This window comes from Puma concolor, chromosome D3 (assembly GCF_028749965.1).
Source record: "Puma concolor isolate L17-30 chromosome D3, mPumCon1.1.hap2, whole genome shotgun sequence".
NCBI classification, from domain to species: domain Eukaryota; kingdom Metazoa; phylum Chordata; class Mammalia; order Carnivora; family Felidae; genus Puma; species Puma concolor.
In genome coordinates, this window is record NC_141678.1 from 48,679,421 (window position 1) to 48,704,415 (window position 24,995).

The 24,995-nt window shown below is 35.5% G+C and overlaps 1 protein-coding gene across 5 annotated transcripts in view; it reads right to left on the reverse strand.

The window, feature by feature from the left end:
- SS18 (SS18 subunit of BAF chromatin remodeling complex) overlaps positions 1-24,995 on the reverse strand; it is an 89,647-nt gene that overhangs the window by 14,743 nt on the left and 49,909 nt on the right. For 3 of the 5 annotated variants that reach the window (XM_086682665.1, XM_025931044.2, XM_086682667.1), the window contains exons 6-10: positions 14,439-14,606; positions 13,675-13,779; positions 10,782-10,874; positions 9,947-10,069; positions 7,014-7,147 (exon numbers count right to left, since the gene is read on the reverse strand). In XM_086682665.1, the coding sequence (XP_086538791.1) occupies positions 7,014-7,147; positions 9,947-10,069; positions 10,782-10,874; positions 13,675-13,779; positions 14,439-14,606 (623 nt within the window). The remainder of the gene's footprint in view (positions 1-7,013; positions 7,148-9,946; positions 10,070-10,781; positions 10,875-13,674; positions 13,780-14,438; positions 14,607-24,995) is intronic. The other 2 variants (XM_086682666.1, XM_086682668.1) reach the window with 2 other exon arrangements.

The following is a 24,995-nucleotide window of genomic DNA, read 5'->3' on the forward strand; positions in this document are numbered from 1 at the left end:
TCAGATTGTAAAGGAAAAAATAAGTCTTTTTCCACACACATGATTTCTATGTGGAAATTCTGACAATCTACAAAAAAAACTACTAGAAATAATAAGTGAGTTAATATTACAGTTCTGGTAAAATATCAATATAAAAAAACAAACTACTTTTATACAACCAGCAATTAACAATTGTAAATTAAAATTTTAAAAAATTTACAATAGTATCAAGAATATAAAAATACCTAGAGACAAATCTGACAAAACCTATGTTAAAACCTGTATGCTGAAAACTATATAACACTGCTGAAAAAAAAGTTAAAAGGGACATATGCCATGCTCATAGGATGGATACTCACTGACTTCATGTTAAGATACAACTCTCTGAGAATCTATACATGTAAAGCAATTCCCATCAAAATATATGTAGGCTTTTTGTAGAAATTGACAAGCTGATTATAAAAATCATATGGAAATGCAAAAACCCAAATGCCTAAACAATTTTGCAAAGGTTAAAGCTGAAAAACTAACAACACCCGATTTCAAAACTTACTGTAAAACTATAGTAATAAAGACAGCATGGTATTGACATAAAGACAGAGAAATAGGTCAGTCTAGAAATTGACATTTTATGATTTTCAGCAAAGGTTCAAAGACAACTCAGTAAAGAAAGGCTAATCTTTTCAACAAATAGTGCTGAGAAAATTAGCTATCCATTTGAAAAAATAAGATGCAAACTTCAATTCGTGCTTCATAGAAAAATTAACTCAAAATGGATTATAGACTTAAATGTAAAGCCTAAAAATATAAGGCTTCTAGGGATGCCTGGGTGGCTCAATCGGTTAAGCACCCAACTCTTGATTGCAGCTCAGGTCCTGATCTGCGAGATCAAGTTCCGTGTTGGACTCTGCGCTGACAGTGCAGACAGAGCCTGCTTGGGATTCTCTCTCTCCCTCTCTCTCTGCCCCTCCCCTGCTCATGTTCCCCCCCGCCCCTGCCAAAAATAAAGTATAAAATTAAATTAAATTTTTAGAAAATATAAGGCTTCTAGAAGAAAGCATTAAGAGAAAATATTTGTGACTCTGGGTTAAGTGAAGATTTCCCACACATAAAACCAAAAGCATGATCCATAAAAGACAAAGTTGATAAATTCTACTTCATAAAAATGTTAAAGTTCCTGTCTTCAAAAAACAATGTTGAAACAATGAAAAGAGAAGCAACAGACTGGAGAAAAATATTTGCAAATTACATATCTGATAAAGGATTTGTATGTACAATATATAGAGACCTCTCAATATTCAATAAGAAAATAAGGGACTGAATTTTTTTTTAATAAGCAAAAGATTTGAACAGACATTTCAGAGAAGATACATAGATGGAAAAATAAGCACATGAGAAGATAAGTCATTATCACTTGTCCTTTAGGACATGAAAATGAAAAGCACAATAAACTATCACCAGACATACACCAGAATAGGTAAAATTGAAAAGACTGACTCATTGAAAAGTATCAAACTGTGTACTTTTAATATATGCAGTTTATGGAATGTCAATAATACTTCAAAAAAGTTGTTTAAGGGGCGCCTGGGTGGCGCAGTCGGTTAAGCGTCCGACTTCAGCCAGGTCACGATCTCACGGTCCGTGAGTTCGAGCCCTGCGTCAGGCTCTGGGCTGATGGCTCGGAGCCTGGAGCCTGTTTCCGATTCTGTGTCTCCCTCTCTCTCTGCCCCTCCCCTGTTCATGCTCTGTCTCTGTCTGTCCCATAAATAAATAAAAACGTTGAAAAAAAAAATTAAAAAAAAAAAAAAAAAAGTTGTTTAAATACAGAAGGGTAGGAAAATACAGTAGTCCCCCCTTACCCACAGTTTTGCTTTCTACAATTTCAGTGACCTGTGGTCAACTGCGGTTCAGTAGCAGATGATCCTCCTGACATATTGTCAGGTCAATAGCAGCCCAACACCATGTCACATGCATACATCATCACCTCACTTCACCTTATCGTGTAGGCATTTTATCAGCTCACATCATCACAAGGGTGAGTACAGTACAATAAGATATTTTGAGAGAGAAAGACCATATTTGTATAACTTTTATTACAGTATATTGTTACAATTATTTTTTTATTCTTTACTGTTAATCTCTTCCTGTGCCTAATTTAAAATTATACTTTACCATAGGTGTATTTACATAGGTAAAACATAGTATATACAGGGTTCAGTACTATCTGTGGTTTTTAAGAGTCTTAGAACATATCCTCTGTGGGTAAAGGGGGGCTACTATAAAGTGAGGCAATGCAAGATGTTACTATTTTACATAGGTAGAAGGACTCCTTGATATGATACGGTGACAGAACAGAGCAGAGATTTGAAGAAAGGGAGGAAGCCAACTATACGTCTCGGGGAAGAGTTCTGGCAATAAAGGGTGCAGCAAATACAAAGGTTCTGAGGTAGAAATATGCTTGATGTGTTTAAGGAACAGTAAAGTGACTGCAGCAAAGTGAATGAGGGCAGCTATAAATACAGGGATGAAGTGAGGGGTGCCTGAGTGGCTCAGTCGATTAAGCATCCAACTTTGGCTCAGATCATGATCTCAAAGCTCACTGAGCTTGAGCCCCACATCAGTTTCTGTGCTGACAGCTCAGAGCCTGGAGCCTGCTTCAGATTCTGTGCCTCCCTCTCTCTCTCTGCCCCTCCCCCTCTTGTGTGCTCGCTCTTTCTCTCTCTCTCTCAAAAATAAATAAATAAATAAATAAATAAAGAAAGAAAAAAAAAAAGAAAATCCTGAAAATAAATGTAATAAACCACTAAATATGGAGATGTTGAAAGTATTAGAGACAGATTCAGTGTGTGAGGAGATTACTGCCAGAGGAGAGAAGTTAAAAAAAAAAAAACAGAAAGACAGATGTTGACTGGGCATGGACAAGAGCAAGAATTTTCTTCTGATGTGAGCAGAGGTGAAAAGGACAAAAGATGATCGCCACACAGGTCTCAGTGGCTAGTGACTTTACGTGAGGAAATGCAGATAAGGTGATTAGCAGAGACTGAATGGGAAGTGATAGGAAGTGAAATTTGAGAACAAGGCAGATTCAAATTAGCTGCCATGGAGCTCTGGAGAATGAGCAAGGCTGGAAAACTGCCAGCCTTCTGAGAAACACTCCTGGCTCAGCTGAGGTCATGCACCATCAGTGACCAGCAGATATGTAATGTAATTTACATCTCAGAGTAACCACGTTAAAAAATAAAAAGAAACCGTTGAAAAAAAAAAAAATAAATAAATAAATAAATATTTAAAAAATTCTAAAAATACAGAGATGAAGTGGTGGGACAGGTAGTGGGGGCACAAGTCATGTAGGACTTTGTAGGTTATTCTAAGGTCTTGCTTTTACTTTAAGTAAGATTGAAGTCACCACAGGGCTTTGCACAGTGGGGTGGCATAATCTAATGTTTTTAAAAGATCATTCTGGGTCCTATGTGGAGCATATCCTATAGCAGAGCTAGGACAAAAGCAGAAGACCAGTTCAGGTGAATGACAGTTGTAACTCTGACTTGGGTAAGAGCAGAAGGTTGTAAAAATGGCAGATACTGGATATATTTTGAAGGGAGAGGTGATGAAATTTGCTGGTTGACAAGATGCTTGATTTGCAAAAAAGAGGGGAGCCAAGATGACTCCAGGGTCTTGGCCTGAGGAACTGAAAGAATCAAGCTGCTGTTTAGTGATATGGGAAGAAATGATGGAGAAACAACAGCCCCTAGCAAGGCTTATCTCTCAATTTCCCCCCTTTGAATTCACTGTGCACACTGCTAGAAGAGTCATCTGCCTAAACCACCACTATAATTATATTACTATTGGATTTAAGAATCTGTATTAGTTTTCTGTTCCCTTCATTATCTTGAAGAGGTGAACTACTTTCCCTAAAATGAAAAGACCAACAAGTGTTTGGATTGGGGGATACAGATAAGGTGAAATCTCTGATAAATATGGGCAGACTACTAACACTGAAGTAGCTGAAATGGTCCCCTCTTCATAGCCTTTTCTAGTGGGGAAGGAGATGTGGCTGGCATCTAGCCAAACGTCATGGGTCTTTTTCTATAGTACCATCCCAAATTCCTAGGAACTTTATGGAGTGGAATAATTATAATGAAAGAGGTAGTGTATCACGTATCTATCATATATGCTATATATCACAACACATAATCTTTCACATATCATGTTCACCAAGTGCCACGCACAGCTAATATATTATATACGTCATTTAAAATGTCTTATAAAGGCTTCAAATGATGTCAGGTTACAGTCCAAGTCCCGTAACATGGCTTGTGAGAGTCTTCCCAATCTAAACCTAACTTTTCTCTCCAATCTTGCCTCTCCCTCCCCATGCTTCTACTTTACTCAACCACACCCCTTAACACTAGTAGTCCTTTGTGAATGCACCTCTTTCTGACTAGAGTGCACTTCCCTCTTCTATGTCTACTTGTCTAATACCTACTCGTCCTTGGGCCCTCACACTATTATAATACTTCCCAAAGAACATTTTTTCTGTGATCTAGATTAGTATCCCCCTCCCACAAAAGTCTTGACTTCAAGGACTTCTCATACTATATTATACCATCTGTTTATTCTTCTGGATCTCATCTAGATTTATCTAGATTTAAGCTCATAAAGGTAGAGTTTATGTCTATCTTTATTTCCCAATGTACCCCAATCGTAGATACTTGGCATATAAATGTTGCTCAAGAAACATTTACTTAATGACTGATGTTAAGTTTAGGGGATTTAGAAATACGTCATTTAGAGAGAAAACGGTTAGTTTAGTCCACAACATGCTGAAGTTGATGGAAATGGCAAGACATCCAAATAGAGATGTTCTGTACAAGTTGAAAAAATGGAGCTGAAGTTGGTTTGCAGAGGGTGGGCTAAGGATACTGAAAATATAAGACAGGGTGAGTAGAGAGACCAAGAAAAACACTGACCCAAACATTTTTACTTAAAAGAAAGACAAGAAACAAGTGAGACAAGAAAATGAAACAATAAAGAAGGAATCACTAGAAATCTAAGAGAAGTAAAGAAGCACAGTAATTAGAAGCAAAGAAGACCATTCAGGAATGAAAATAGGAACATGTGTCAAATGTGTCAAAAGTGAAGGCAAGAGGGGCACCTGGGTGGCTCAGTTGGTTGAGGGTCCAACTCTTATTTTTGGCTCAGGTCATGATCTCACAGTCGTAGGACTGAGCCCCGCATGTGGCTCCACACTGAGGGTGGAGCCTGCTCGGGATCCTCTCTCTCCCTCTCCCTGTGCCTCACCTGCTCGTGCACAGGCACTCTCTCTCTCAAAATAAACAATAAACATTCAAAAGTGAAGTTAGAGAGACCAAAATAGCTAGCTGTTCCACCAGCTGTAGGGAGCATAGGACCTAAAATAGTGCCCAGCACATGAAGATAATTAATAAACATTTGTTGACTGAAAGAATAAATGATCAGAAGCTCATTTTTTAAAAAGTTAACTTGTGGGGGTGCTTGGGTGGCTCAGTCAGTGGAGCATGGGACTCTTTGATCTTAGGGTCGTGAGTTCAAGCCCCACATCAGGCGTGGAGCCTACTTCAAAATATCAATCAATCAATTAATTAATTAATTATAAATAGATAAAAATTAAAAAGTTAACTTGTGGACTAGAATGAGCCTAAATCTTGTGCTCAGGAATCTTGCCCTTAAGCACTCATTAGCCAAAACTTTTTTTACTTTTAAAATCTAAATAAAATTTCTGCCTAACCCTTTGATTGAGTAATAGTGTATTTTTAAATATATGACTCATTTGTCCTTACCCTTTTAAGTCTCTTTTATCTCTTTTATCACTTAAATAGGACGTGTCAGTACAAGGCATTGTAGGCTTGAGAGAGCACTGATAAAAAAATTGCTCATACCTCAAGTTCTGATTAGTACTGCACTGTGTTGTTCCTCAAACCAGATCACCAACACTGGCCCTGGAACCATAACTTACAAAAAAAATAAGCTGTTTTAGGTAGCTTAAGTAGTGAGCAGACAAGATTTTCCTCACTAGAAGGTCATTAGACAAATCTGAAATCAATCTAAGGAAACTGCCAACATAATACATCATTTTCATTATAATTTAGAGTATGCATAACAGCAAGATTCAGAAAACAATGACTGTGGCACAGATTAGTTAAGTCTGAAAAGTTTACTGGTGAAAAGAAGGAACTTAAATAAATACTAGGTTCAAGAGGATACAGTCATCTTAGAATGAGCTACATCTCTACATATGTGAAAGCAGAAGGAAAGATAACAGGGGATAAACGTTAAAAAAAAAAAAAATTTTTTTTTTAACGTTTATTTATTTTTGAGAGAAAGAGAGTGAGAGAGAGACAGAATCCGAAACAGGCTCCAGGCTCTGAGCTGTAAGCACAGAGCCCGACGTGGGTCTCGAACTCACGAGCCATGAGATCATGACCTGAGCCGAAGTCAGACGCTCAACCGACTGAGCCACCCAGGCACCCCGAGATAAACATTTTTAATACTTGAAATAAGGGATATGAAAGGAGGCAACAGAGGCAGAAGTAACTATGGATTTAAAGAGACAGGACACCACCAATGTGGCAGAAGGTAATGGATATGCTGAAACGAAGACAAGAGCTACTAAGAGAGTTGACACAGATGGATTCCATGTCTCTATGTGTCAATGCACAGTCTTCAGCAATAAATGTGAGGGAGATGAGAGAAATCAGGGGCTTTAGAAGAGGGAATGATGTCTGGAATGCCCCGGTAAAGACCAGAGAGAGAGAAAGAGAAAGAGAATATGAATATGAATGGATGTTGGGTCTCAGAGATAAGACATGTTTTACATGTGACAGTAACTATGGTCAGCTGTGCTAGCATTCTATGAAAAAGACTTAAAAGTAAATTTTTTTGTTAACTCATATACTATGAACAGGAGGAGGGAAAAACAAGCCTTCAAGTGAAAAACAACCTTATCAAGGGTGAGCAAATAATGGGGCAATCACACAGTTGGCCAAATAATTTACCTGGTCATATCCATAAGGCCTCTGCTGTGGCGGCTGTGGTGGTCCAGGCTGCGTTGGTCTATAACCCCCATACTGCTGACCTTGTCCTTGTGGGTAGTTAGGATACTGAGGACCTGGACCACCCTGTGAAGGACCTGCAAAATAATTAACATAAACAAAAGCCCAGATAAAAACAGAATTCTTGAAAGGGTTTAGAACCAGGTATTATCACATTTTTATATCTAAACAAAAAAGATAGTTGGTATCTTGATCTTCTCAAATGCTTTTTGAAATAAATTCCAAAGGTTGTAAGAATGAAAATATTATAAGGATAGTGCCATGTACAAAATGTTTTGATTCGGTGTAACCAGTGAGCTATGTGTTAGTCATGAATTTTTTTCCAAATACGTAAAAGCGACTCAGGAGTTGTTAAGCAGGTTAATTCCATGGTATCAAGAAAATTCATCTATACCACTACTAGAAAGTTAACCACTGTAAGCAACAGGTAAAAGAAAAAGCAACAAGGGCCCTGGGTGGTTCAGTCAGTTAAGTGTCAACTCTTGGTTTCAGCTCAGGTCATGATCTTATGGTTCATGAGTCTGAGTCCCTCATGGGCCCAGCTTCAGGCTCTCTCCTTCTCTCTCGCTCTCTCAAAATAAATAAACTTTAAAAATAAAAGTAAAAAGTAAATACAAGAAAAAGCAAGAAGCAGATTCAAATTAAAATACTGAAATAATTTCTAAATAAAGTTTGAGAATCAATGATATTTACAGCTGTATGACTCTAGATTTACACTTGCAATCACCAGAGAATCATAAAGAATAATTTTCCATGAAATTCTAGATTGATATTTGCAATCACCAAAAGAATGCTTTATGCTCTGCATTAATAAGTTTACTACCACAATATTTTCAAACCAAAACCAAAGACTTGAAAAGCCACAGGTTGCATGTGAAAAAACTTGATTCAAAAGTTACACTCTGTATACCAATCACCTTTAATACTTAACCCATAAAAATGAATGATTTCCAATTCCAGAGATGGCAAGGGACTAATTTGGCTTGCCAAACAAATATGTCTGTTTCATAAATTCTACTACTGCCTATTGTAAAGAATGCTTTATAAAGCATAAGCCGAAAAGCTTTGACACTTAAATGTTTTCTATCATAGCCATTCAAAATCTGCCATAAAAAAAACACTGATGGCAGAGGAAAGTGTCAAAGAGAATAAATGTTCAAGCTTAAATAAATTCCATCGGTCTATTATTTATTTAATTATTATACACTCAATTATTAAAAGTCTAACTCTTCTATTAGAAGAAAGTATGACAACAGAAGCCTACAAATAAGCAAAATGGGAACTTCTCCTTTGGGATTCCCAAGGTCGAACAAAACAGCAGTTAACTACTCTAACCAAAAATACATTTCATTTACTCCCTCTTCCCACTGAAAATAATATTTATCTTAAATAAATGAATTTACCTGATTTAACCACATCATATTTGTTTTCACGTAAACACAGTAAAACCAGAATACTTATTCAAAATACAAATATTCAATGGTCAGGAAATGAAAATGCCATTTGAGAAGAGCAAGAATTCCTTTGTAAAAACAAGAAATCCCGGGATGCTTGGGTGGCTCAGTTGGTTAAGTGTCCAACTCTTAATCTCGGCTTAGGTCTTGATCCCAGAGTCGTGAGTTTAAGCCATGCTGGAGCTCACTTAAAAAGACAAACCAAATAACAAAAACAAACAAGAAATCTATGGAATATTTCTAAAAAAATTTGTTTAATGTTTATTTTTGAGAGAAAGAGAGCACAAGCGAGAGAGAGGCAGAGAGAGAGAGAGAGACACAGAATCCAAAGCAGACTCCAGGCTCTGAGCTGTCAGCACAGAGTCCGATGTAGGGTTCGAACCCACGAACTGTGGGATCATGACCTGAGCCGAAGTCGGACGCTTAACCAACTGAGCCACCCAGGCGCCCCCATCCATGGAATATTTCTAAAGTCATATCTCAAATTAAAGAACTAGAACTTATCAGTTTGGGGGGAAATGCCTGGCTCCTAACACCTGACCAAATTTCAATGCATAAGTGGAAGACACAAGAGAATTTCAATCTGATTTTGGTTCTGAGACTTGCTATAACGAGTAGAGAGAGGTGCCCAGAGTAATCTCAGAGCTTAAATTAATGAATAAAAATAATAAAATATTACTGATGTAAAAAAAGAGACTATGTTAGCAAGAGATGATGTCAGATTAATAAGCAGTTACTTCTCTAGCATTAGAACCATATTTTCATATATAGAGAGTAGTGACAGTGGCCTAAAATTTATGAATGAGAGATCAGGTCTTTATCATTCCCACTCCCTGTCTAATAAAGTTATTTAAAGCTAGATATCCAGCTACTATAACTCTTATAGTGAGTTTATAATAAGAAAATACAGCTATACTTCCCCAAACTCTATAAGATACATAACAGCAATAAATACACCTCTATGGATGCGTATATTGCTATTTAACCAAAGAATGACAAAACATTTTCTTTATGCATTCCAAGTAAATCTCATTTGTACTCCAAAAGTCAATGTTATTTTTCATAGTAACAGTCATTAGTTTTAGAAATAAGTTTGCTAAGTGAATTACGTAGATATGGTCAATAATCACCCAATTCATCGGTTTTCCAAGCACACACAAAGCTACTGGCTGGGCATGAATGCCAATGAGGTTTAAGAACTCATTTTAAATGATTACATACCTTACCTTTGGTCAATGAACCCCCTCTAGTTTATGTTTCTTTTTAAATGGATCACCAGTTTACTGGAGAAAAAACATTTTCAATTACTCAGTCAGTAATAGACTGAGCTAAAATCGTATTTTTGAAAAGAAGAATTCTTAGAGAAATAAACATTAAATATGTCCTTTAATATTTCAAAACAAAACTGCAAAAAACTATTACCGTAGCCCTGCTGCTGTCCTGGATAGCCCTGCTGCCCTGGGTACTGCTGTTGCTGGGGTGGATATCCCTGTTGGGGCGGTGGTCCTTGGTAAGCATCTTGCTGTTGGCCATATTGTGAATTTCCTACAGGATAATTGGAGAAGAGAAAAAGAAAAAAAACTGAGAAGTTTGCTTAATTAACTTTTTTACTCTAAGATGCATAGCCAACAACACAAGAACAAAATGAAATGCCATATTGATTTTTGAAAGTTAACAAAACAAAGAAAAAACTCAAACCAAACAGAAGGATTTCGGCCAAACAAACTGCAGTTAAAGCCAATTTTGCAAGGTTGAACTGCAGCATTTTCAGCGTCTCTGCCATACGAGCATTACATTTACTGGAACATCACAGTCATAAGATCATGACTATGCTAAATAAAATAAAAAAGACAAAATTAAAGACAGCTACAAGAGCACACACTAGCTACACAAGATCAGCAAGCTGTTTCCTAAAGGCACTATACTTATATGTAAAATTATACATATGTAAACACACACAAGGAAAAAAAATTGGATTGATGGATTTATGTTCAAATAGAAAATTTCCACTGAGGAAAAAATTATTTTTAAATGTTTTAGTCTTTTTATTGTTGTTAGAAATGGCAAGTCATGGTTACACATTTTAAATATTTGTAAGGAAATTATTTTAATTGTTCTGGGCTCCCTGTAACTTTCAAGACAGCCAGCAACTAGTATTCTACAAGAGCTTTGCATGGGTAGAAGTTGTCTTATGCAAGAATTTTCATTCCTGTAGAAGGGGATATATATGTGTATGTGTGTGAAGGTATATAGATACCTCCTTCGTAGTAATGTTGTGAGGAATCCTCATAAGGCCTATCGTAGCCTTGTTCAGGATACGACGGTTGCTGATAACCGTAATCATTATGACCTACATCAATTCGACAAGAGACAGGAAGAAACGTTAATGGCCACTGAGTGAAAACCCTAAATATATTTAAACTTTCAGATAAAATTGAAAAAAAGAAAAAGAAATGGAAATACATAAAAAATAATTTCAATTGCATTAGCCAAATATTTACCAATGTGATTGTTTCCATATTGAGATAACGTGCAAATTTTTTAAAAGCAAAAACAGTAGTTTTAGAAACATTACACTTAGTCTTAACTGATCATCCTCATCAAGGGGGGGGGGAGAAAAACTTTATCTTCAATTTTTTTAAAAAAAGAGAGAATGAAAGCATTTAGGCCTTTCACATGTAAATAACTTGAATTAAATTAGAATGAACAAAGGAAGCAATTATCATATTTTGTCAAACACCTGTTCTGCTGGTCGCCAATTCCACAGCATATGCTAAAACAATGCAAAATATAAAAAAGCTCCATAAGTTTTTTTCCCCTGAAAGAAACTGAAACAAATTTTTCACATTCTATTTACTTGCATAATGTATCTCATAAAGTTATTTTCAGATATAAGAACATTATTGCTTAACGCTGCCATTCTAGAAGTCTTTAGAAAGTATTTCTAGAGTATCATAAACATATACCTACATAAAATTAATACTGTGTTAAGTGCTAGAGTACCCCTTTAGTATTAAGGCTCGATAAATTTTATGACTGGACTTTAATGAAAATCAATAGTCTAGTTCTTTTAACTAAGTAGTACTAAGAAAATAGAGGAAATAACACTTCAGTTAGCTAAAATCTAAACTAAATTTTCAAAGAATGCCTAATTAAGAAGGAATACAGTTATGAATAAATGTTATACTCAGTGTTCTAGGATTCCAACATTCCCAAACTACCTCAGAAATATCTACATTAAGGGTTGGCAAACTATGGCCTGCAGTATAAATATGGCCAGTGGCTTGTTTCTGTAAATAAAGTTTTACTGGAACACAGGCATGCCCATTCACATTTCCTACAGCTATTTTCATGCTACAACAAGGGTTCAGTAGTTGAGACTAAGACCATATGGCCCACAAAGACTAAAATACTTACTCTCTGCCTCTTTACAGAAAGAAGTTTGCCAACTCCTAATCTATATATTTACTGGCATAAATATCTGGTAAGAAAATATCCAATGCTGTTTCAGAAAACTGTTGTTATGAATGGAATACTCTACATAAATGTGAGAAAAAGATATTAATACACACCTATGCAAAAATGATACCATTTAGATTTTTTAATTCCCTGATGTAATAAGTAATTTACAGTAACCTTAAAGTTCTGATATATACAAAAATAATATGTCTATCTATTCTGAATAGAAAGGTCATATTTATAACAACATACATTTCACATTTCAGGAAATACACAGGACCAAAATAATAGTGTCAAATTCAACTCAGTTATATAAAACGCATTTTACAAATTAAAACAATTGTTTACTTTCAGACTTCCTAATAAATAAATTTAACAAACTAGATTTCACTTCTTTAAAATATCCACAGTATATAAACATTCTGAAGTTTTTCACTGAAAAAAATCTTAATATAATGTCTACATGTGAAACAACAAAAAAAATCCAACATTCTGAATATTCAGGGCAAGAAAACCTGAGACTTAAAAAAATATGTCATTTTCTTATAAGAAATATCCGTACACATCCTCACTATCACTGGCAAACATTTATCATATGCAAAATTCTACAGGTGAGTGTTTGCTCTGCCTCTGCAGTAAAAACCAGCATCCTTATACTGATGTACCTTTATGCTTTACATATGAACCCAAAACTGGCAGCTAAATGATTTTTTAAATACACCACATTCTATCTTCTTACTAGTTTACATTAGCTTCAAATCGCCAGTCCCAACACTTTAGCTTTTAATTTTTAGTTTCTCCAAGTTTCTCTGTTAAATAGTTTACTTAAATATACCAGGGGAGCTTCCTGGATAAATGAAGATTTTGACAAATCCTTTCATAACAAGACAAATCATACTGTAACGTGAACAGCTACCTCCAATTTACCACAGTTTTGTATGTTTGGATTATTTTTTCCTCAACACTGTATCATAAAATTTCAAACATACAGAAAAATGGAAAGCCCTGCACAGTGAGAAAGCCTACTTCTGCTTGGATCATTACTAAATGCAACACATCTTCAGTGACCACTTTTTCACAAGCCCCTTCCCACTAAAAAAAAATACCATTAAGCTAAATAATTAAAATTAAAATCTGGTTTCCAAATGCTTTTCCTATTCTACTAACTCTATACACAGTTATATTATGGGTATAATTTAGCCTCCAAAATTTTCAAATGTAAATGCTAATGTATATAAACCACAGTTCTTTGAGAAGTATTTAACGTTAACTAAAATGATAAAACTTGGAAACAGACTCAAGAACTATTATCTTCTATGTATTTATACAATGCATAAAAGTAAACCAATGGGTGAACTTTGCAGTGTGTGAATTATCTCAATAATGCTGCTATTAAAAAAAGTGAAATCAGTAACATTTGTTTTGGTTCAATCTTCTTTTATATAAGAAAGGATTCCAATGACAGAATGTCATTCCTGATGGTACTAATATGGACTATTTAAACAAAATACACTTTGATAGAGATTATACACTAATGCAATCACTGGTGCTTTAGATTATTAAAGTGTTTCTAAATTTAGAAGAAACATATTGTTAGTTTCTTCATCCTCATTAAAATGCTTTGAACAGCTATCTGCATTAATATTGGGGAGGGAATAGAAAATGGGAAAGTTAACATTAGGAGAGTTTACCATCAGGGTAATATTGCTGGTTCATGCCTTCTGGAGGACCTTGTCCACCATGACTGTATTGGTCCCCATAATAGTCTTCCTGGCCTGAGTACTGCTGTGGTGGGCCTGAAAAACCACAACCAGTCAAGACATAAATAATTTGTTTTCTATGTCATCAAAGGCTTTCTTTTCTAATCTGATATTGTAAGAGATTATTTCTCACCTGTAGATGCTCTGGCAATTGAGATACTTTGAACTATTTTTATACACACACATCCATAAACACACAGCAACACCACGTTTCACAAAAATTATTACGACCATACATACAGGATCTAACAATACCAACTTAAAAAAACAAACACTAACTTCTTTAAAAAAGGTTCAAACTAGTAGAAAATTAATTTTCTTTTTGATGTTAGAGCAGTTTGGAATACACTAGGGTTTGTTTCTGACCACATATTAAGTAACTTCTCAAAATTAAAATTGTATTTTCTGCTATACATTAGTGAGCTTTTGATATAAAATTTTATGATATAACCTCTTCCCAGAAAAAAATAAAAGGAAGCTGTGTAGCAGGAAGTTCCTATCCACTCCATGAACCTTTGTACCCACTATATCCACTACCTTTTAGAAAAAAATATGTAATAATAATAATAATAATACTAAAAATCAAGAAACACAAAGCCCTGAATTTGCCTATATGAAATGTTAATTAAAATGTAAAGCCTTTCAACTACACTTTTATTTATATTAAGCAGGAAATTTCTCAAATGTAATCTTACCCTGTTGAGGTGGTCTATAAGGAGGAATCTGTCTCTGACCCATCATATGATTGCCTTGGTTAACTTGACCCATCATTCCCATAGGAGGCTGCTGGCCTTGATAATGCTGCCCACCTCCCTGTGGCATATTGTATTGTTGAGAAGGAGGCTGCTGATGCATCATTGGAGCTGAAAAGAGACAAAATATTATGCACACAATTTTTTTACATATAACTTTAATACCTTAAGAGAAATACAAAAGTATTTTATCATATAACCCCCAAAATATGTAAGGTATTATAATGAAAACTGACTTCAATAAAAATAAATCTTTCAGTTGAAGTTCACATGCCAAAAATAATCTGCAAACGAGGGAAAACAACTAATACATGGTAGTTCATCTGAAATCCACTGAAGGAGTGTTCTAGTAATTTCTTTAAAAAACAAAGTGAATATAATATGTAAACATCCTGAATATATGCATTTTTCAAGATATGCTACATAATATTTATCTACACAATTCTCCTGGGAAAAAGAGAATCTTTTTTTTTTTTAATTTTTTTTTCAATGTTTTTATTTACTTTTGAAGGAGAGAGAGACAGAGCATGAGCAGGGGAGGAGCAAAGAGAGAGGGAGACACAGAATTTGAAGCAGGCTCCAGGCTCTAAGCCGTCAGCACAGAGCCTGATGTGGGGCCCGAACCCACGAACTGTGAGATCATGACCTGAGCCGAAGTCAGACACTCAACCGACTGAGCCACCCAGGCGCCCCAAATCTTTAAGCTATATAAGAAAATATACCACAACAAACTTCACAAAATCACACAGCAAAGCAGGGGTCAAACCAGATTAGGAAAGAAACCTAATCTCTGGACATCCCGTTTTCCCCCCTTTTCAATTCCCACTCATTTCATTATATAATGGTAGATAGGGAAACGACACATTTATAAATACATTTATTTTGGCGGATTTCATAAACTTTAATTTTAGGATTAATTTTTTAAAGGGTCTTCTTTCCCTTTTCCCTCTATAAGATTTATAAATGAAAAAGGTCTTCCTGAAATCAAAGGGTTGTAGTGCTTCTTAGTAAGTACTAACACACACACAATCAAAAATACCTAGGCAGAAAATTGTAATAAGCCATAGAGTCAGGTATCAGAATTAGAGTGCCCAGGGGCACCTGGGTGGCTCAGTAGGTTAAGCATCCAACTTCGGTTCAAATCATGATCTCATGGATAGGGAGCGTGAGCCCCACGTTGGGCTCTGTGCTGACAGCTCAGAGCCTGGAGCCTGCTTTGGATTAGGAGGTAACTCCCTCTCTCTCTGCCCCTCCCCTACTCGTGCTCTCTCACCCTCTCTCTCAAAAATAAATAATAAACATGAAAAAAAATCAAAACAACAAAAAAAAGAACTACAGCCTCCAAAGCAAGCAATATCCAGGTAGCCACACTACCACTGCTATAGTATCACATTGGCAACACTAAAAATATATCACATGAAATAATCAACAATGGCCATAAAGTTCTGTGTTGCCACCTAACAATGTAAACAGCTCCTCAGAGGTTCACTGGGTCAAGTGATGGTATGGAGAACTCATCATTCTACCATCATAACCATTACTGTCTCAGAAGTACATATGAGTCATCCCCCAGTTTACTGCTTAAACAGCTACGTACTCCTCCTTTACTGACTCACGGACAATTTAAGGACAAAAGTAAAGGAATAGAGGCCTGAGAAAACTTGTACAGTAGAAATTACGCAGAACAGCCAAAAGTTCATCGTTTATTTAAATAAAAGTTAAAAACAAAACACAATTACCTCTTTAAACATATTACTAGCCTACAAAAGCAGCAACAACATTAGCAAAAAGAATTTAACTCTCTTCCACTTTGAAGACCTGTATTATCTAAAGTAATTTATCAGAGCTCTTTTTCTCCTATTTGCCATCTTTTGTTCTTCTACTTCGTTTCAAATTCCTCTTTCCCTCTAATTTTATCATAAATGTAAGTCTTTCAAAGGTTACGCTAGGACTTTTCTTTCAACAAGGAAATAAACTCTTTATAGTAGGGATAAGAAGGCTCGGTGGAGAATGGAAGGGAAGAGAACTTAACACTAAATGCACTTAACACTGCCAGACATACTTTCATATTTATTTCATGTAAACCACCAACAACTAACAGAGGTAAGGATCCTAATTTTCTAGTTTTTAGCTAAGGAATCCACAGATCAAGATAACCAACTGGGAACCAGACAAAACACAAGCTTGAAACTAGTTTAACTGAAGTTGTAATTTTTAAAATATATTTTGTATATAATAAAGTATTGAACACTAGCAGGTATAATCTAATAGGCAGTATGATTAGGCATTTCTGTAACTCATTTTCAGTAAATGAAGATTTTGCTTTGACTCTCTTCTCCAACACTGATTAAAGGCTTCCTGTCTCACAGAAGGCAACTATAAAACTAATGCATATAGTACGCATTGGAACCAGAACTTCAAATAGAGGAGGAAGAAAGCAGAAACATCATAGCTGGGGGGAAATCCAAAAGGATATAATAACAAAAAAATTCTAAGCTTTGCTCTAAAGGAGAAAAGTAATCCAGCTTAAGCCCCAAATAGAAAAGACCATGGCACTTGTGCTTTATCTTTTGGGACTGTCAGCAGTTCCAATCCCAAAGAGCTCAATTACCACCACCGTCTTATTCTTTGTCACTTCCCTCCCTCCGAGGATCCTCCACATCAGTCAGGATCAAACCTAAAACCACAGAGAATGGAGGAGGATAGCATTGCTAAAACATGTTGTTTTTCATCTTTTTCCTTGAAGCCTTACCCATTAAAAAAAAAAATTAGGACTTCAACTTTGATTGTTTAAGAATAGTATTATTTTCCATGTGATAATGAAATATGCTACATTGGCAAATGTCTATCATCCTTTGAGACAGTAATGGAAATGAGAGTTGAATCTCCAAAGTTTACACCAAAATTACTTGTAAAAATCTGTACTACAGAAGGAAGATTACAAAATGAGTCCATTATAACCATTTTCTACAAACAATGACATCACACATTACTATATGGCTTAAAAGTTGTTCTTCATCTTTTAAATAAATCATTTTGACGCTAAGATGCGCAACAAAGTGTGATATTACATACACAATGATCTTAATGTCTTAATTATCTACCATATGTTTTGTAAAAGTGTTTTAAGAGAACATATAACAAATGTTCATCACAATATTATTTCTTTCCATTCTGAGTTTCATATGTAACAGATATTCTATGGAAATAATGTGCTATATCTTAAACATATGTAAAATATTCCCAAATCACCACATTTTATGTCATTGGAATTCTTTGTTCCAATGAGATGATTAATACTTAGTTTTATCTTAAGTTACTGGTCAAAAATTTTTTTAGAGTCAACTATAAAAATAACATTAGGTTTTCATTAATCTGTGAAAAATTTAAGATTATGTAATTTTTTAAAAAATTCTGTATACACACACATATATTCACATCTCCAAATGGAAACCAATACACTAAAACTCTATAAATCATATAATTAACCTATGAACGATTTTAAATAAAGGTTAAATGTCAGCTAACAGTTAATGAGAACTTAGTACAGGCCAGGTACTAAGCTAAGAGCTTTATGTATACTATTTATTTTCCCAAACTCTATGAAACAGGTAATACTATCATCAACTTCACTTTACAGGTAAGAAAATTTAATTTAAGGTTTACAAGCATTTAGAATCTTACCTAGAGTTGCACAGCTAGTAAATGATGACAACTTTAAAGCCACTATGTATATCTCCTCTCCAAAGTCAAATCATACTTCTCCCATGTAATATATCCCAGGATAACAGTTCTAGGTAACATTATCCATAATATACTATATCTATATATACACACACACTATAGTTTATAGATGTTACTATACTAATAATACACTAATAGTGTATCATATGTACTGATATACTGTAATATAAAAATCCTAAAATGCAAGAAGTTTCTTTACCCCACCTCTATCTATATGCTATAATAAGAATTAGACTATGAAATTGCTTAAGTAATGCCCTCCAAGCATATTTTCCTATTCATATTTCACCACATTTTACTACTGTTCTTAACTTTTCAATCTCAAACTAAACCATTTGTAGCTCTCATTTGAAGGTATTACTAACAGTTTATTTACAAGAAAAAAATTCCAGTATTCTAGCAAACTCAATTAGCTAACCCACTATCTATTAAATAGCCATTTAAAATGAACGGAATTTTTTACATACCTACAATGTACATCTGTCCTCATCAAGTTTTCAATAGTTCATAAGGCATTTAGATATAATATCAAAGACAAAAGAACAGCCAAGTAACTAATAAAATCCTCCAAACTTAGTAAAGTCACTGTAACTAATACAAACTTAGCTGAGTTTCCTAGCAGCCAATGAAAAAAAACAGAAGCATGATAGATATCAGCTAGTAAAAAAAGTTCACTAAGAGATATAAACTTTTCCGTAACATGAAATTTTTAGAAATTGTCATGAAAGTATTAAAACATACTAGTATCAATAACTTTTGTTGCTGTTTCCTTAGTAACACAGACCATCCTTATATGCAGATCCTCATATTATTAACCATTTCTTAAAGCTGTGATTTTCGACCATGCGTGATTTTGTTCCCCAGGAGACATTTTAGGTGGTCACAACTGCTATGAGTGGTGGTGCTCCTGCCACCTAGTGGAGACAGGACAGATCTACTGCTAAATATCGCAACAAGGCATAGGATAGGCCTCCACACAAATTATGCAGCTCAAAATGTCAACAGTGTTGAGTCAAGAAACCCTGGATTCTCAAGAGCATAATTGTAAATCATAGGCATCTCTACAAACTAGTCTGGGAATGAGAGTATGCATTTAGCTTTCTGGTGATTGAAAGTTAGAAAAGGGATGTATTGTTGCTTAATAAATCCAGAAAAATAAAACATTAGGCAATTTCTTAAGAGTTGGACCTCATACATAGTTTTGACTTTACTATAAATAAAATTAATTCAAAAACAAAGTCAGTGCTAAACATCTATCATAATCGACTGAAAGGAACTCTAACAAGCCCAAGTAGAAAGCCATGGAGATGCGCTACATTAGAACATACAGTTTTGTGTCACTTAGCATGAAAGTTGGAAAATTACAAACCATTTGGCACATATGAGATTATTCTGCCCAGAAAAATTCTGAGGGAATAAATAAGCATGACTTAGAATATCTGTTAAAATTTAATCTCTAAAATTTATTCCTAGAGATTCTGGTTTAGCAGGCATGGGATAGGGCACACAAATCTTTTTTTTTAACAACTACCCCAGGTGATTCCAATCCATGTAGTCTTAGGATCACATGATGAGATAGAGTTCTAAGAGAAAGAATAACCAATCATCCACTTCGACCATAAAAGAAGCTGGATTATGGTTCATATAAAATGCTTAAATTGGGGGGCGCCTGGGTGGTTCAGTCAGTTGGGCGTCCAACTTCGGCTCAGGTCATGATCTCATGGTCTGTGAGTTCGAGCCCCGCGTCGGGCTCTGTGCTGACAGCTCAGAGCCTGAAGCCTGTTTCAGATTCTGTGTCTCCCTCTCTCTCTGACCCTCCCCCGTTCTTGCTCTGTCTCTCTCTGTCTCAAAAATAAACAAACATTAAAAAAAATTTTTTTTAATGTTTAAATTGGAGTAAGATTGCATCTCATAGGGTACTTAAGGTGTTAGCTATAAAAAGAATCATAAGGAATTCGTGTTATAAATACATCAAAACTCATCAAATGATACAGTTAAGATCTATGCATTTCACTGCACATACATGTTACCTTAAAAAGACTATTTTAAAAATAAATAAAATTTTACAATGTTAAATCCTAATGATATGCAGACTAAAGTGTTCACGAGTAAAGTATACTGATATCTGCAGATTACTGTGAAATGCATTTTGAAAAATAAGACACAATTGATGGATTAGTAGATGGACAGACAATAAACAAATTTAGTAAAATACTAACTGTAGAATGCAGGTGGCAACTATACAGATACAATCCTTCAAGTGTCCTGCATGTTTGAATTTTATGTAAAGAAATATTGGGAGAAAATTTAAAAATTAATCCTAGGAGAATATATAAAGACTTCTCAAAATTCAGCAGTAAAAAACCAAACAATCCAACTAGAACATAGGCAAAAGACATGAAGAGACTTCACTGAAGAGGACATACAGATGGCAAATAAGCACACAAAAAAGATGTTCAGTATCAGCAGCCGTTAGGGAAATGCAAATTAAGACCACAATGAGATATCACTTCACATTTTTAGAACAGCTAAGATTAAAAAAAAAATATGTTGACAATACCAAATGTTGACAAGAATTCGGAGAAAGCAGATCTCTCAGGGCACTTAGGTGGCTCAGTTAGTTAAGCATCCGACTCTTGGTTTCAGTTCAAGTCATGATCCTAGGGTCCTGGGATTGAGCCCAGTGCCGGGCTCTGTGCTGGGTGTGGAGCCTGCTTGGGATTCTCTCCCTCCCTCTCCTTCTGCCCCTTCCTCACTTGTGCATACACATATGCTCCCTCTCTCTCAAAAATAAAAATGAAAAAAAGAAAAAAGAAGAAGCAGACCTCTTATACGTTGCTGGGGGGGCAACGTTAAAATGGTACAGCTACTTTAGTGATCTGTTTGGCAGTTTCTGAAAAAAGCTAAACGTATACCTATATGACCCAGCAACTGCACTGCTGATATCTATCCCAAAAAAGGGAAAACTTTTGTGCAAATAAAAACACGAAATTGTACACAATTGTATATCGCACCTTTACGTAAAAAGCCAAAAATTGGAAACTACTAAAATATCCCTCAAGGGTTAAACAAACCAGTATATCCATACCATGGAAGTCTAACTCAGCAATACCAACATATGAACAACTGATACATGCAACAACTTGGAAAAATATTAATTAGGTTGAGTGAAAAAAGTTAATCTCTAAAGGCCTCATACTGTGTGATTCCATTTATATAACATTCTGAAAATGACAAAAGTATAAAAATGACAGCGTAACAGTGGTTGCGAGGGATTAGAGATGGCTTGGGGTAAGACACATAGGCTCTCTCTGTATTACCTTTGTAACTTCCTATAAACCTGTAATTAATTCAAAATAAAGTTTAAAAAAATGCATCATTGGGGCGCCTGGGTAGATGAGTCAGTCAAGCGTTCAACTCTTAATTTCAGCACAGGTCATGATCTCCTGGTTCATGGGATTGAGCCCCATGTCCGGCTCTATGCTGACTGCAGGGAGACCACTTGGAATTCTCTCTCTCCCCCTCCCTCTTTGCTCCTCTCCTGCTCACACATGCTCTCTCAAAAGTAAATAAACATAAAAAAAAAAAATCTTTAAATAAAAAATGTAATGAAACTGAGTTTATAATCTATTGAAGAAACTCATCTGGATTTTGTCCCCTAAACCCAAAAGGTTTCAGTAAACTGATGGTCATCTGTTTTATCTGACAGTAACTGACACTTCTTTATTTGGTTCATTTCTGGAATGACAGTTGATGGATGACAATAGCACAGAGAAGAATGCTAGCTTTCTAATTTGTTATGACATGAGGAAACCTAGCTTATCTATTGGTCAACAAATAGGACGAAGTAGTGAACAAGACACGCTCCTGACTTCATACAACTTAAGAGTCTAGGAAAAAATAATTAAACAGATACTACAAATAATTATGTAATTACAAGTACTCAAACAAACGTCTGCTACAAAGAGCCTAAGTACAGTCTACCTACTATACCTAGGTGGACTGTACCTTGTCTGTAAAGTAACTTAAAACTTGTAGAGTAAGACTGTAGGTGATTTTTAGACTTTACTCTTTTCTGTATTTTCCAGATATTTCATATTAAATATTAGTTATTTTCATAACCAGAAAAATGTCATCATTGAGGAAAAAATTACAACCTTGAAAAACTCATCCAAGACAGCAATAGTGATCAAATTATAAACAAATATCTAATATAATCTGAACTATGATATAATTGCTGCATACACCTGAAACGGAACAGAAGCCTGCAATATTAAGCAATATTACATAGATTTACCAATTTTAACAGTGAAGAGAGATGAGTGTACACACAATTCTCACATATTCAAATCAACTAGAAGTCAAACATGCCATTTCCATGGGATACAATATTTGAAATAATGTCTTCATTTGTAAATTTTCTGTGTTGCATTTGGAAGGAAAAAAGTTGTAGCGTTTTTTCATATTGAAGATTTATTATATTTGTTACATTTTGGGGATTCGTACAGCTCCTGAACCTGGGTAGGGACTTCGGGTCATACTCAGAAGAACTACATACTGTAGACTAAGATTAATAACTTGGGTAATCAAATCTACATAATGCAGCCCCAATATAACCTCTGAACACTGAGGCTTAGGTGAACTCCCCTGGCTGGCAATACTCTGTGCATATTGTTACACACTGGGACCAGGAGAGCAATGCATCCTGACTCCCATGGAAAGAGACATTCCATGTTTGGTACCTCTTCTGGACTTTTCCTTATGCACTTTTTCCCTTGGTTGATGTTAATAATAATAAATCATAATTCTTCAGTGTAACAGTTTTCAGTGAGTATTGTGCATCTTTCCAGTAAATTTCTGAACCCGAGAGTGCTTAAGGGAACCCCAGAACTTGCAGTCAGTGTCACAAGTGAGGCCAGTCTTAGGAACCATTCCCTATAACTTTGCAGTCGGCTAACTTCTCAGAACTAGCATCTTTTTTACAACTTGGCCAACTGTCATCTTCCTTTCTAAGTCCAGGTCAGCTTCCAACATTTTATCCTTTCTATTTTCAATGTTATGAAATGTCTCCAAGAATTTCAACAGGAAGTATTTTGTCAGTCTTACCTTCTTTGGGACAGCTTCGTTCTTTTCATCACAACCAGTACTCTCACGTTATCAATGAGTTCACCTTCACTAAAGTACTTGCAGTGCACATCTAGAGTCTCTCAAATGGCAGTAGTGTCAACATTCCCAGTCAGCAATTTCTTCTCTAACTTTATTTACAAAGGATTTGGATTTCATTTCCAGCAGTATGACTTCTCATTTCCCTACTACACTTCTATCTTTCATAAAATATCATGAAGGTTTATAACTCGAAACCAAGGAAGCAATACAGCTATATACTCTGCTTTATGTGCATAAACTGATAAATACACAGCGATCAATTACTGGCAGCATCTAAAAGTGACATGAATAGTCACTGATTATGACAGTCATCTGTTATTTATGCAGTGATTCGTAAACTGAAGAGACAGAAGCTAAGTTTGTACTTCATACAAGGGCTCACAGTTCATCTACCATAACTGAAATCTGAACCATGCTGTTGGGTAAAAGGTGTCATTTAACCAAACTGTGGTAACTCAAATTCATGCATACCAGAACTGCACAAACGAGGCCTGCCTAGATTTCTACAGGACGTGTTTTCTCATGCAAGGACTGAAGATAATCATAGTACTACTACCTCAAGGATATTGTGAGGATTAAATTGGATACATACATACCTGGCACTCGCTGAATATTAGTTCCTATTTTTGATCAGTAATATGCACCCCCCCCAAAAAAAATACTCGTGTTACCACTTGTGTTATACTTGTGAAACACTTGTGTTAACCAAAATCAAATCAGTTTCTTTACTGTAGGACTTCTGAGACGTTTTAATACACTAGCAAGCAGGCAGAGTCCTCCAAAGCATTTTAGCAATAATTATTACCTAAGTCTATCTGGACCAGAATTTAACAAATGCTGAACAAAAGGCCTGACATAATTAATAAATAACTACATATTTCCACAAAAGTAACATTACCATTTCAGAATCCTATTACTAGAACAAGTCATTTTAAAAAGTTAAATTCCTGGGGCGCCTGGGTGGCGCAGTCGGTTAAGCGTCCAACTTCAGCCAGGTCACGATCTCGCGGTCCGTGAGTTCGAGCCCCGCGTCAGGCTCTGGGCTGATGGCTCGGAGCCTGGAGCCTGCTTCCGATTCTGTGTCTCCCTCTCTCTCTGCCCCTCCCCTGTTCATGCTCTGTCTCTCTCTGTCCCAAAAATAAATAAACGTTGAAAAAAAAAAAAATTAAAAAAAAAAGTTAAATTCCTAGTGTACTAAAACTTCCAAAATGTTTTATATATACTAAATAAAGGGTGACTAGCCTTAATCTATAAAGAACTCCTTCAAATTAGTAATAAGTAGACAAATCACAGAATATAGAACACAATAGGCAATTCACAGAAAAAAGGCAAATAGCAAATGCTATGGGCTGAATATATGTGCCTCTCAAATATTTTAAGTATTTATGTATCTTACCTAACAATTTTATTTCTAAACTTCATTCTACTAAATTCTTGTTTAAGTACACAAAGATCTATATACAAAAATGTTTGTTCCAGTAGTTATAATAGTAAAAGACTAGAAGCATTATCAAAAGGGTATATGGTGGGGCGACTAGGTGGCTCAGTCAATTAAGCATCTAACTCCTGGTTTTGGTTCAAGTCATGATC